The sequence below is a fragment of the Hibiscus syriacus genome, unplaced genomic scaffold (assembly GCF_006381635.1).
Source record: "Hibiscus syriacus cultivar Baekdansim isolate YM2019G1 unplaced genomic scaffold, ASM638163v2 tig00000477_pilon, whole genome shotgun sequence".
Taxonomy (NCBI): Eukaryota; Viridiplantae; Streptophyta; class Magnoliopsida; order Malvales; family Malvaceae; genus Hibiscus; species Hibiscus syriacus.
Window position 1 is genome coordinate 1424276 of NW_024061790.1, and position 13995 is coordinate 1438270.

General features: G+C 34.4%; 1 protein-coding gene across 3 annotated transcripts; it reads right to left on the reverse strand.

The window, feature by feature from the left end:
* Positions 1-5300: 5300 nt before the first annotated feature.
* LOC120206751 (G-box-binding factor 4-like) lies at positions 5301-9196 on the reverse strand. 3 transcript variants are annotated; one of them, XM_039206350.1, is made up of 5 exons: positions 8264-9193; positions 8060-8131; positions 6326-6355; positions 6007-6062; positions 5301-5866 (listed from the first exon to the last, which is right to left on the reverse strand). In XM_039206350.1, the coding sequence occupies exons 1-4, from the start codon at positions 8981-8983 to the stop codon at positions 6039-6041; spliced, it is 846 nt and encodes a 281-aa protein (XP_039062281.1). In that variant the 5' UTR covers positions 8984-9193; the 3' UTR covers positions 5301-5866; positions 6007-6038. The 3 variants fall into 3 exon arrangements, with proteins under 3 accessions (XP_039062281.1, XP_039062272.1, XP_039062287.1); XM_039206341.1 differs by lacking the exon at positions 6007-6062 and having other exon boundaries at positions 5707-5866; XM_039206356.1 differs by lacking the exons at positions 6007-6062; positions 8060-8131 and having other exon boundaries at positions 5707-5866; positions 8264-9196.
* Between the last annotated feature and the right edge of the window lie 4799 nt (positions 9197-13995).

Sequence of the window (13995 nt, forward strand, 5' to 3'; positions counted from 1 at the left end):
GCCTCTTGAACGGTGGAGGGGACTCTCGAGGAATGATAGGGGGGGCCTCTTCAACGATAGGAGTGGACTCTTGAGGGATGACAGGCGAGTCGGGCTTCTTCTTGCGGTGTCTTCGCACTATTGGGGTGTACGGAGACTTAATAGCACGTGCACGCTGTCTGATGCGTGAACTCCGTCGTGCAAGCATAACCCGACGTAAAGCATCCACTCTATCGGGCCGCTAAATAATTAAATACAAAAATCAGTAAATAAACAGACATGATATTTAAACAGTGAAAACAAAGACAAATATGTTTCAACTTGCATTGTATTCACCCAAGTCATTATTCTATCATAGTTCACAAAATGCATCAGATAACAAAGAAAAATATGTTTCAAACTAATACCCTGAAGTTAGTATTTGTCTTTGTTTTGTCTATTGGTTGAAGTAATGCAATCCATTCAAGTTTCAATTGCAGAAGAAGAAATAGTTTACTTTCGCAACACGAAACTTAAAATCGCAACGCGAAACCAAAATCGCAACGCGAAATGAAAATCGCAACGACAGAATCGCAATGCGAAATGAAAATCGCAACGAAAGAATCGCAACGCGAAATGAAAATCGCAATGCGATTTTGGTTTCGCGTTGCGATCTTGTCGTTGCGATTTTGGTTTCGCGTTGCGATTCTGTCGTTGCGATTTTCATTTCGCGTTGCGATTTTGGTTTCGCGTTGCGATTTTAAGTTTCGTGTTGCGAAAGTAAACTATTTCTTCTTCTGCAAATTGAAACTTGAATGGATTGCATTACTTCAACCAAAAGACAAAACAAAGACAAATACTATTTCACAGTGTTAAAGAATACAAAGTTTAGCAGAATTGGCAGCAACCGAACAAATTTACTTTCAACCAAAAGAAACAAAGACAAATACTATTTCACAGTGTTAAAGAATACACAGTTTAGCAGAATTGGCAGCAACCGAACAAATTTACTTTCAACCAAAAGACAAAACAAAGACAAATACTATTTCACAGTGTTAAAGAATACACAGTTTAGCAGAATTGGCAGCAACCGAACAATTTACTTTCAACCAAAAGACAAAACAAAGACAAATACTATTTCACAGTGTTAAAGAATACACAGTTTAGCAGAATTGGCAGCAACCGAACAAATTTACTTTCAACCAAAAGACAAAAACAAAGACAAATACTATTTCACAGTGTTAAAGAATACACAGTTTAGCAGAATTGGCAGCAACCGAATAAATTACTAAGCAATCTAAGTGAAATGGCTAATCTAAGTGAAATTACGAGTAAATTTATCATTAAGTTAAATATGGAAAATCTTAAACTTACCTCGTTGCGTAGAGTATGAACCTCATTCTGCAACAATACTCATCTCACGTAGAGCGGCAACCTCACCACGTAAAGTTGACACCTCCACACGCCATGCACCATCGTTATCGCGTAGAGTACCGATCTCCTCACGCAAGGCATTGACCTCATCACGTAACTCCCTTGACTCATCCCGTTGAGGTGGAGGTGGAGAACAGGGAGATAGGAGTCGTGGCATCTTTGCCGGTCGCCTATCATGAGGTGATGGTGGAGAAGAGGCTCGATGATGTGACGGGATAGGTGATGGCTCTCGTTCTAGAGGTGTATAGTCGGGTCTATCGGGTGATGGCTCTAGGTGAGGTGATGGCTCTCGAATTGGAGGAAGTGGATGCTGCTCATCATCCGTGCCATCAAAAAAACTCTGACTAGCTTGCCACCAATCAGTGGCAAGCTTCCTCCGTGGGTGTCAGTCTTTGTAATGGAATGTTGGCCTCCTAAATATAAAACTCAAACAAAGTTAAACGTCTACTATTAATAACTTGTTTATATATATGAAAGTATTTGTGTTAACTTACATTATTTATTGTCGCATATGGTATTAAGTCTTCCCAATCCAACAGAGTTTTCCTCTTCCAGGAAATAGCCCTGGGAATATCATTTGACGTTTTTATTGCATATGTACGCATGCTGGGGAAAGCCTCGAATATCCAAATCTACAAACAATATAATAACAAAATTAGTAATTGTTAAATAATTAATTATAATTTTAGAACATTATATAGAAATTCTTACCTTAAAGGCCCAAACAAAGCCTGACAAAGTGTATTTGGACCCATCGCCCGCAAACTTTTGCGGTCATCAAAGGCAGACGACAACTTAGTCCAGGTAGCTTTCCATATATACGAACCCCACGGAAACAGATTCCATGCATTCAGGTCCTCTACCAATATTATTAGCTCCCGATGAATAGGTTGTCTGGCCTCTCTGCCTAAAAAGCCGGCATACACAAGTAGTAGAAGGCATACTCGGACAACATCGACGTCATCCATCCGAGTGAAACCAGCTTTCTTATTAAACAATTTCTTCAGGTCGTCGACATGTAGGTTCGGCTTCTCCATTGACTCATCCGGAAAAACCCGGGATAACCATGATGGGCGGGCGATATGACGAGTGTACCGGCCTACATCATCGTGTCCGAATCGTAGACCAGTGATTAAGCAGAACTCCTTCCGCCCAAAGCAAGTATACGCTGGTGGAAAATGAAACCATATCTCTTCCTCACCACGTTGTATACTGTCGGGTAGATTGATGTCATGGTCTGAAGCCACAAATGGGTCAAATTAGCATCTCCACCCGGATGCTGTACTCTCAGCCATGGCCCGAAGCAGGTTTCCTCAAACAATTGTCTTTGAGCAGGTGAAAGCTTCGAAGCAATTGTAGTGGCCAGGCTGACTTTATTTCTCAAGGTCAATTGAGCCGAAAAAAATTTCTACAAAAACAATAAACATACCAAGTTAGATATACCAAAAACTACACTGTGAAGATATACCAAAAACAATAAACATAAAAAGTAGTAGTTTATTCTTGAAACTAAAATTTGCAACACTGTTTTGTCTTTTGGTTGAAATGAAAATCGCAACGAGAGAATCGCAACGCGAAATGACAATCGCAACGCGAAATGAAATCTAAGTGAAATGGTTAATCTATTATTGAAATGACCAGTAAACTTATCATCAGTTTCAATATGAAAAACCTACAATAATGCAAACATTTCAAAATAAAAATAATTAAAAAAACTAACCCTCGGAGGTTGATTTTCCATTTCTGAATATTGTGAGGGATTTCTGACCGTGAATGGTTGTGAGGGATTTCGCCGGAGATGGGGACGAAAATCTTCGGAGATGGAGACGGATTTCTTCGCCGTAGAGAGTGAGAGATGTGGAGATGGGACTGAGTTGTGATTTTAGGTTTTAGGTTATGAGTTGCGATTACGGGATTTTGTCTTAATATTCGTTTTTGTAATTTGAAAATAAAATACGCGTAGCGATTATAATGGCGCTTTAAATATCGCGTTGCGATTTACGGATACGCGTTGCGATTTTATGTATTATCGTTGCGATTTACCGATACGCGTTGCGATATACGGATACGCATTGCGATTTACCCATACGCGTTGCGATTTACGGATACACGTTGCGATTTACGGATACGCATTGCGATTTATGTGTTCGCGTTGCGATTTTCATATTCGCGTTGCGATTTTGGAAAATCGCAACGCGAATATGAAAATCGCATTGCGATTTTCAAGAATCGCGTTGCGATTTTGGACACTGATTTGCGATTCTGGGGATCGCGTTGCGATTTTTATTTCGCGTTGCGATTTTGTTGGTCATTTTGGCAAATCCAAAAAAAGTTGGTTAAAATCGTATATTATAACTTTTTTTTGGTCACTGAGGCGATTTTCTCAATTAAATAATCAATAAAAATACATAAAATAGAACGGAATTTAAAATCACCCCTCAATCTATTCCCGATTAGATTCCAATTAATTCATATTTGGAATTTTTATTTATTTACATTACATTGAGAAAATAATTACCATACTCCCAAAGAAACTGTTTAGGCCTCTTGTCACTTTATTAATTTGGTCAATGCATTTCATATCTCCGACCAACAATAAAGTCCTTCGATGCTCATGAACAAAATCTTCTTAATTTATTGATTTATTTCTAAGGATTGTGACTTAGAGGTGGCAAAATGAACTGGGACCAAAACCCATTTATAAGCTCGCTTATTTCAAGAAAAACATATTTTAAAAATAATTTCCGTAAAATGAATTACACTTCATGTAAAAACAATTTCTGAATATTATTTTACAGTGTTTGAATGACATTATGTAAATCATTTTCCACTAGTTGATAGTTTTTTTAGAATTATCTAGTATAATCAAATATAATAAATAATATTATTTATTAGAAAATTAATAATATTATTTTTATTATTTATGTCAATATTATTATTAAAATGTTATTTTTATAATTTTATAAATAAAAATATTAAGACTAATATATTTTATTAAATAAAAATATTATAAACTATTAATTATTTATTAAAATAAAAATATTATATTATTAATTATATTAATTACCTATTAAAATTAAAATATTACTCTCAACGTTCAATTAAATGTCTCTTTTGATTTTTAAATTGGTCTCATTCAAAATGTCTTATTAGAAAAGTCAACAAACAACATTATTTATATTTTCTATTTTACCCTTACATGTCCCATTGTTTTACACCAATCAAAATAAATCTATCAAATATATCAATTACTTTTTATTGTCAAATGTATATCCTAAAACTATGTGTATAATCAAAGGGACACAAATTATGGGACATAAGAAGTATATTATAATTTGAAAATTATTAATAAATATATTTTAAATATTTTATAATTTTATAATATTATTTTATAAAATTAATATATATATATAATTGATTTTATTAATAATTTACTATCATTTATACAAAGTACATCCCTTAAAAAAATATAATATCATATATTGTTTAATATAATTGAATATATTATTACAACACTGAAAAATATAATACTATATTATTAAAATATTAATAATTATATTTTAATAATTGATATTTTATTAAAATAGTAATAAAATAATATATTAATATTAAATATATAAAATAATAATATTTTAAATATTTATACTTTAAAGTGAAAAATTTTAAAAATGATTTACGAAAAATTAAATTTGTAAATCATTTTCAAAAAATATAAAGAAAATTCTGTTGACCAGAAAAATGAATTATATTGACAATATGTTTTTCATCAATCAAACACAAAAATGAGAAAAACGTTTCAAAAAATCAATTACAATGAAACATATAGAATTTAATATGGATTCGATTGCCACATCTAATAGTATAGAAAAAGAGCATTTGAAAAAGGATAAGGTTGGAAGAAGCATCGATAAACAGCCTAACACATTTGCATCATTCATGCACATAATTTCAATCAAGGATATCAGAAAGTAGTGCTCTAACTAACAATATAGACAGATCAATACTGACCGTTCTAAATTTTTAACTAAAGTGCTGCCATAAGTTAGAACCACATAAATACAGTACACTTTTGTTCCTTATTGATCATGCAGCTAAGGAGGAGGAATCCATCATTAGCTATATAAACCAGCTTGCCTCCTTCACTACATTCCTTTGCCACAGAACCTTCTATTCGATAATACGGGATCTTTCGTTCATGGTTCTGGTTTGGCTTTTCATTTTGTTTACATATGAAGAACCGAAACTGCTCTAGACTACCATCACAGCTTTGGAATAGCTATTCAAAAGAAGAAAAATTTAATGATACCTCTTACTGTACCCCCCTCCTTTCCTCCTCTACGTCGTCAGATTAGCTATTTCCTTTCCGTCTCTCGCATCCCAATAAAATAATTATCTACCACTGCAATGATCGAACTCTACGGAGCACATGTGGTGGTCTTCGCAGCTCTACAACTGGAACCACCTTCTCCATTAGCTGCAGTACAAATCAACATGATAAGCACTCTTTTAGGAGCTTAATAGGCATCCGTAATTGTATTTCTCACTTGGGTATTGTTTGAGAAATAAAACTACTTAAGCCAATTTATGTATGAGGTTAAAATACAGGTTATGTACCTCATATTACACCGACAGGATCACAAAATTCCTCAACCAGAAATAATTACACATATCTACATATTTAAATCAAATTATGTTACTTGTTCGAAATGAAAAAAAAAAATAAGAGGAGAATTTCACAGTTCTTTACTTTACTATTAACAACATAATACTGTATATTTAATGCAGTGGGTTATTCTTAAAACCTTCCTACTTTAATTTCCCATTACCAGAGTGTGTCAACCATACTTAATATCAAACTATTTCTTCTTTTTTATCAATCCCATAGAATCTGATTAACCATTACTCTAAATGCATAGAAGCAGCAATTTATTACCTGCTTAAACCTTTCCTTAGTTCTCTCAGCCTGCAAGCAAAAACAATTGCAATTAGAGATGAAAACATATACAATAAAAATCTAGTGAAGTGACGTTGCAATGAATTAACACGGAAGTTAGCATGGGCAAATAGAAAACACAAAATAAAACTAATTATGAGCATTAGCTTACTCTACAATATAGTCAGGACCGGTCCTGACATTTTAAGAGGCCTAGGCCAGGAGGTTATGACAAGCAGATAAGTGGGGGCCCACACTTAGTTTCCTTCCAATCATTAAAATGGGCCCATTGGATCACCATATTTTCGAGTTTTTTTAATAAAAAATGATGTTTAAAAATATTTTTTAATTATTGGGGCCCACTAAATTATCATATTTTTGAGTGTTTGAAATATAAAAATACGTTTAAAAATATTTTTTAATTATTAAACTTAACAATATTTTTAAAAATGTGCCCCTTCAAGCTTGGGGCCCTAGGCGGTCGCACCCCTGGCCTATGCCCAGGGCCGGCCCTGAATATAGTACCAAAATTTAGAATACTGTAACTAAGAATCAAAGGATAAAAAGAAAGCTCAAATTCAAGCTGCTAGGAATTGAGATCCAGGACACAAACAAAAACATACATAAAACAAGATAGATAACGATAAAACTTAGTTCCATCCAAGCACTTGATTTAAATCCTCATACATGAGATGAAATAACAAGGACAAGAAATGTTTTGCTCTGGGTAAAATATGATTAATGTAACGTGCATAAGTGCAAGAAATATCATGCATTGAATAAATTTTTCATTTTTTTAAGTGTGGTATATGCATGCAAGTTTGTATGGATGCACCTGTGCAAGATCTTGATAATTGCCCCTAACCACAAACTCAAGTAACTTAAGACAGGGAGAAGTTAGAAGAAATGAAATATATATGACCATCGTAAAGGGAGCCAAAACTTAGCCCTATAAATAAAGCAACAAGTCATTGGCTAAATTGAGTATATGCAAGGTAAAATTGGTAAATCTAGGGAATTCAAATTCAAGCTATCTCCAGCACCAAGTATTAAAGCAGCCTGTACCCACATGCATTTATGGTGAATCTAATCATGTTCAGTTCTTGAAAATGCTAGGCTTCTAAATTTGAGTGCATAAAGGAGTGCAGGATGCACCCAAATACCTCTACAAAAAACCATGGACTATAAACACAACACATTGCAAATAAAGAATATTTTTATAACACATGAAGCTGAAAGAAGACGTTAGACTGCTAAGTGAAGGAACACCACAAAATGAGATTATAACTTACAAGTGGCTTGGGAACTTATAAAGTGAATAATCACCATATCCAATAAAGACCATGGACATAGTGGGCAAGGAAATTAATGTAGAATCCAAGGTAGTACTGTGAAACTTTTGTTGCCAGATGCATCAAGCCACTTAAAAACAGCAACGCTAAAAAATAGTGAGTATAATTATTATTAAATTTTGGAAGTTTGGAAATAAAAGTTGATTAAAACAGAAGCTCCTAGATTGAAAAAAAATCCTTTCAAAGGCAGATAAGGCTAATGTCTCTACTATATGACGTCAAAACTCAATAGCAACTATATTGAGAGCAAGCGGCATACACTGTGTTTGAGATAAAAGAAATTTCCCACATTTAGCAAGTAAATAATAAGGAAATTAATCATTCCAATTATTATTTGAAATCATAACAGGAAATGTTCAAAGCTGAGAACAAATTTCAATACCTTTTCTTTCAACAGCCACTCGTTCTCCTCTTCCAGCTTCACAGCCAATGACTCCAATTCAACTTGGTATGCCTACAATTAAGAGAGCATAGTAAAATACATTTTTTTTTATAAAAAAAGAAACAACAATTTTTTTTTTAAAAAAAGGAAACAATCCATTAACGTCGCCACAATTCAATCAAAAGAATTCAACCAATTTTTAACCTGCTTCCTTTCCCGAGACCGGGCAGCAGATTCCCTGTTCTTAATCATCCTTCTCTGCCTCTGTTGTGCTGCCTTATCCAACGGCTCCATCAAAACCCCTCTTCCTCTCTTCCCTCTCCTTCCACCACCTCCACTTCCAATAATTTCCATCCCGTTCCCCAACCCAACAATTGACCCCTCCATCTTATCCAGCATTTGAAACGCACCAGATCCCACCGGATCAAATGTGCACACTCCACCACTCAACCTATCGGGATGCAACTTAACCTCTGCTGTCGCAACAGCCGCCGTTTCCTCCACGGCACCAGCCTTCGCCAAGAAATCCTCCAAAGTCATCATCTCGTCCGGCGCCTCCTCTTTCATCGAGATCTCTTCCTTCTCGCCGGATACAATCTCCCTCCAGACCTCGTCAACACTTCTCGCCACATTGTTACTATAATCCGGTACAGCTTGAACCTGAGAAGCTTCGGAATTATCCACGACGTTATTCGGAATCGGAGCGTCGATTAGAGTGATCGAAGCGTCAACCAGAGTCGTCTCAGTCGAAGGAGCGGCCGAGTAAACGTTTCGAAGGATGCCGTCGACCGTCATTGTCGAGCTCAATCTGTTGCTATCCTCGTTTTTGTTCTGATCGTTGAAAAGTTGGGGGTTTGTAGAGGAAGAAGTAGTAGAGCGTCGGGAGAGATCCGAATTTCGCAAATTTGAAGTCGATGACGCCATAATCGGCGGCACCTTTCTCTGTTTCACCGATAGATTCTCTCGCGGAAAAATTCAGTTCTCTCCCACTCGAGAGATTATCTAGGGTTTGGGGTTTCTAATTTTTATTTGGGATATTTGAGGATTGTCGATTTTGAACTTGTACATTTTGGGAGTTTTGGGTTTGTTATTCTGTTGGGATCAGGGGGACTAAAGAGCGCGTGCAAGGGCGCGTGAGAGGTGTTTGACTTGGCATTTTGTGAGTTTAGCTTTACTCACCATCCGGTTTTAATATTGGTTTCTAAGACTGTAATGTTTGACCTGAGATTGTGTGTTGCAATTTGATTCGTTCGCTTTTACTTATTTATTTAAGCCAAAATTTTCTATTTTTTCTTTTATCATACTTAGGTTGTGAAGTTTAACATAAGATATTTTGATTCCCTTATTTTTAATTATGTGTATATTTTTAAAATTGTAATCATATTCAAATAATAGTAATAAAATTTAATTTGTTTTTTAATAGATAAAATATAAATTAAATTTTGTTATTAATTTTTTCCTTTGAATCGAAAGAAACTTAACAAATTAGATAAAGATGACACTTTGGAGTGTTGGCTCCTTGATACTTCATCAACAATTAAAATATGAAATAGTTTAACGAGAGGAGTGGCGTAGAGTGTTAATGGAATACTAAAAAAGAGAGAATTTTATTATTCAATTGTTCAGTTGTACAATACAATGTGAGTATCCTTTTTATAGTGCTTGCATACAAGCAGTTAACTCTAACAACTTGTCAACAGCTCTGCAATAACATGCTAACTGACTAACAACCAAACGTCTTCAATACACAACACTCCACACTCTATTTGTAACAAATGGTTATAACAGGCCTTTGACATTGTTGAATGCTAAGATCCTTCAACAAAGCAGTCACCCACGATACATCAGCTGTTGCACCATCTACACTTTTGTATTCAGCTTCCATTGTGGATATGGAAATTGTGCACTGCTTTTTCGAAGACCAAGCAACAAGACAGTTTCTTAAAAATACTCCATACCCAGAAACGGGTCGACAATCAACGATGCTAGATCCTCAATTAGTATTAGCAAAGGTAACAACATTCAAACTGGTAGCAGTAGGAGAAAATACAAGATCAAAATCAATGGTGGAGGCCAAGTATCGAAGAATTCTTTTGAATGCTATAAAGTGAGACTCTCGAGGGGCATTCATAAACTGAACAACTTGTCAACACTGTATGTAACACCCCAACCCGGATACGAGTCCGAGATGTCACATTAACTTTTTAAAACGATATTCTTCCAAAATAACAGAACATTTGAACTCATTTTAAGAAAATACGATGATATATTATTGAATTATACTTTATTATAAAGATCTAAAAAAATATGTATCTATGAACAGTACTATACGATATGAACAATACCATGAACATTACCATGAACAGTGCCGTGAACAGTGCTACAGTGCATCGATGCACATAAATTTCGAATGCAAATTGTGCATCGATGCACTGCTACAGTGAATCGATGCATTGCTACAGTACTGCTACATCGATTTTCGTAAAATGTACATAAAACTCGTAAAAATTTAACCATTCATTACTATGCATTTAATTTACATAAATATGTTTAAAACATTACAAAACTCGATAAGAGCATAAATACTTAATTTACCGACTTTGTTTACATGCCAATCTATTTATCACATAATAATACATACTGTGTAATTTACTTCTGATCTGATCTTTGAGCAGAGATATGTTGTTACTTTGAACTTAGCTTTGATCCTTCTGCTTTTCAGTACCTACGTGTAAATCACTTACACGCTAAGTCATAGACTTAGTGAGGCATAAACATAATAATAATGCATTTCTCATAAATATAAACATGCAATCTATGAATTCAATCATATCACATATGATTCAGCATACATAATAACATATGATAATACAAACACTTTTAATACCTTTTTATTGTATAAGTATATACCGAACATTTCTATACATACCATGGAACATATATACTATTTCACAACAAAACATACATAGTATCATATCAATTTATTTATTTACTCTCTTTAAAGACCATGTATTAGCCCATGTATACTTTTGAGAACTTAAGGTATGTGAGTACATTGAGGTTGTGCACAATTATGCTGTCACCACAACTCGTATAAATGTCCCGAAGGATTAGTCCATAGATTCCAAAGAACCTAGGTAAACAATCCATATGTCCCGAAGAACATAAGTAAACAATCCATATGTCCCGAAGAACATAGGTAAACCCTCGACCCTTGGCATGCCAACTATACCCCTAGCTCTCATATCACATAACATGGGCATTATAATTTATAACAGTTCATATTACTTATTCATATCCTTTCTCTTATAAACAAATATATTTTCTTTTCAGTCACGTATCACATATACGTATAATCATTGATCTTATAATGACATGTTCCTTCTCTTTTGTAACATACCACATGTATGTGTAAACATATATCTAATATCATATAACACGTATCACAAATGCATGTATTCACATAGATCATTTCATATGACTTTATCATTTCTCATTTGTTCATGTACCCTTGCATGTCATATCAAGTAACATATATCATATGTTGCATTTCCACGTAAGCATGTAAATCATGTAACATATAATAACATACATTCATTTCTATGTACTAATGCACACATAGTAATCACATAACATTTTATAAGTTACTTCTTACCATAGTAACTCTATCATTGGCTCATCGCAAGCCAATATTTGATCAATCACATAAGTACAATTTAAATTGCACTTACCTATATTTCCTTGCCTTTCCCTCGATCAATCTTACTTGTCACTTGTTCCAGAACTTGTTTAGGCTCAATATCTACATAAATATAATTTTCAAGACAATTATAAGAAGTCTAAACCTTATAATTTGATACTAATAACTTGAGCTAACTTAATGAACCCAAAAATTAAGTTTTCCTTTAGGGGTGTACCGATGCACTATAGATGCATCGGTACACAAATTAGGTTCGAAATTCCCATGCATCGATGCACCTTCAAAAATTATCTTAGTGCATCGGTACACACTCATAATGCATCGATGCACCAACCCAGAATAGACTATTTCATCCAAAAATTCCATAACTTTCCATTAAATTTCCTCATATAAAACTCCTTTTATACCACTAAATTCAACTACAATCATTTTAACTAACTTTTATCATTCCAATACCTTATTATCTCTCGTATCTCATCCAAATTCTTAAAGCTAAGAATCATACCAAAATTTCCATGTTATCCAAACTTAATTCTAACACTTCTATCTTCTTATTCTCATAGATGACAAGTCAAATTCATCCTCCAAATTCATTTAAACCTTCTTATTCAAAATTCCACTTAAAAACCCATTTTTAATCTATCATAACTCCTTTATCTTTTGATTTTAAGATAACTTAAGCTTTCTTTAAGCTTAGTTATCATCTAATGATCAAAACCTATGCTTAAAATCAACAAACAATCAAGAAATCAGAGAACTCACATTTGCTTTGAGTGTCTCACGTTGGAGAAGAAGAAGAATCAAGAATGAAGAGTTAAGAGATTTCTAGAGAAATCTCTCAACCTTATCCCCATATATATAATTATTTTATTCATTTCCAAGTCAAAAGACCATTTTGCCCTTTAATTTCTTTAATAATTACTAACAACTTTTAGGATTTATTTCCAAATAAATCATTGAACTATTGAACTATTCTGCTTTAATCACCATATTCTAAAATTTTACAATTTAGTCACTAACCCGTAGTTTGGGATGTTACACTGTAAACCACATCAGGTCTCGTGTGACAAATATAGAGAATAGATTCAACAATGTTACAATACTCAGTTGCATTTTGGAGAAGAACACCCTCCTCGTGAGAAAGTTTGGAAGACATAACCATTGGAGTAGTACAACTAGTAGCATTCTTCATACATATCTTTTCTAAGAGTTCAAGAATGAATTTCTTTTGATCAAAGAAACAACACCATGAGAATGTTTGACCTCGATACCTAAAAAATAACTCAACTCACCAAGGTCTTTCAGAGAAAACATATCTTATAACATGAACACAACTTTATCAAAGGTAGTAGATGAGTGACCTATGATCACTATATCATCAACATAAACCATAATGTAGATGGAACCTTGTTCAGAACAGTTATGAAACAAAGATGGATACAAAACCTAACTGCAACATATTTTCTTTCAATTTGTTATGATAATTCCGTGGCACTTGGAGAATACCATAGAGTGCCTTCTGGAGTTTACAGACAAGCAGAGTACCATGTTCATCATATTGTTCAAACCCCAGGGGCTGCTGCATATAGACATCTTACATCAAGTCCCTATAGAGAAAGACATTGTTAATGTCAACATGCATGAGGACCCAACCATTGAAGACAACAATCAAAATGATAATGTTAAAAGTTGAAAAACGTATAACAGGACTGTATGTATATTTGAAGTTAAAACCAGGGATTTGAGAAAAATCCGTGGCAAATAACCATGCTTTGTAACGCTTCACTGTTCCATCCAGATTGTTCTTTATTTTAAAAAGCCATTTACACCCTATCGGTGTGTGTTCCTCAGGGAGTCGAACCAGAGACCATGTGTTATTTTTATCAAGACATCATACTAGTCTTGAGCAGTCTTTTTCTAGTGAACTGACTAAAAAGCTTATTAAATCGAAATGGGAACCTCATTTTCTAGAGCGCCTGAGTGCACTTTTGGTTTAAATAACCCCACAACGACTTCGCGTCATCATGGGATAAACCCATTGAGGAGGCCCAGTTACAACATCAGGAATAAACGCAGCTGTATCACGTGTTGTATCCATATCATCCGGGATAATAGTCACCAACTAAATCATCAAGACTAGTGTAACACCCATAGACCGGTGCAGGTGACTCGATCCAATCCTAGGTGTCACATTAGGGCCACATGAGCGACCCACGGTAAAAATCATAGAAAATTT

Coding starts and splice junctions, on each gene's coding strand:
- LOC120206751 (XM_039206341.1), bottom strand. CDS start 8,983: ATGGCGTCATCGACTTCAAATTTGCGAAATTCGGATCTCTCCCGACGC. Junction 8,132..8,263: donor GGTCTCGGGAAAGGAAGCAG/GTTAAAAATTGG, acceptor TCTTAATTGTAG/GCATACCAAGTTGAATTGGA. Junction 5,867..6,325: donor CTAAGGAAAGGTTTAAGCAG/GTAATAAATTGC, acceptor TTTGTACTGCAG/CTAATGGAGAAGGTGGTTCC.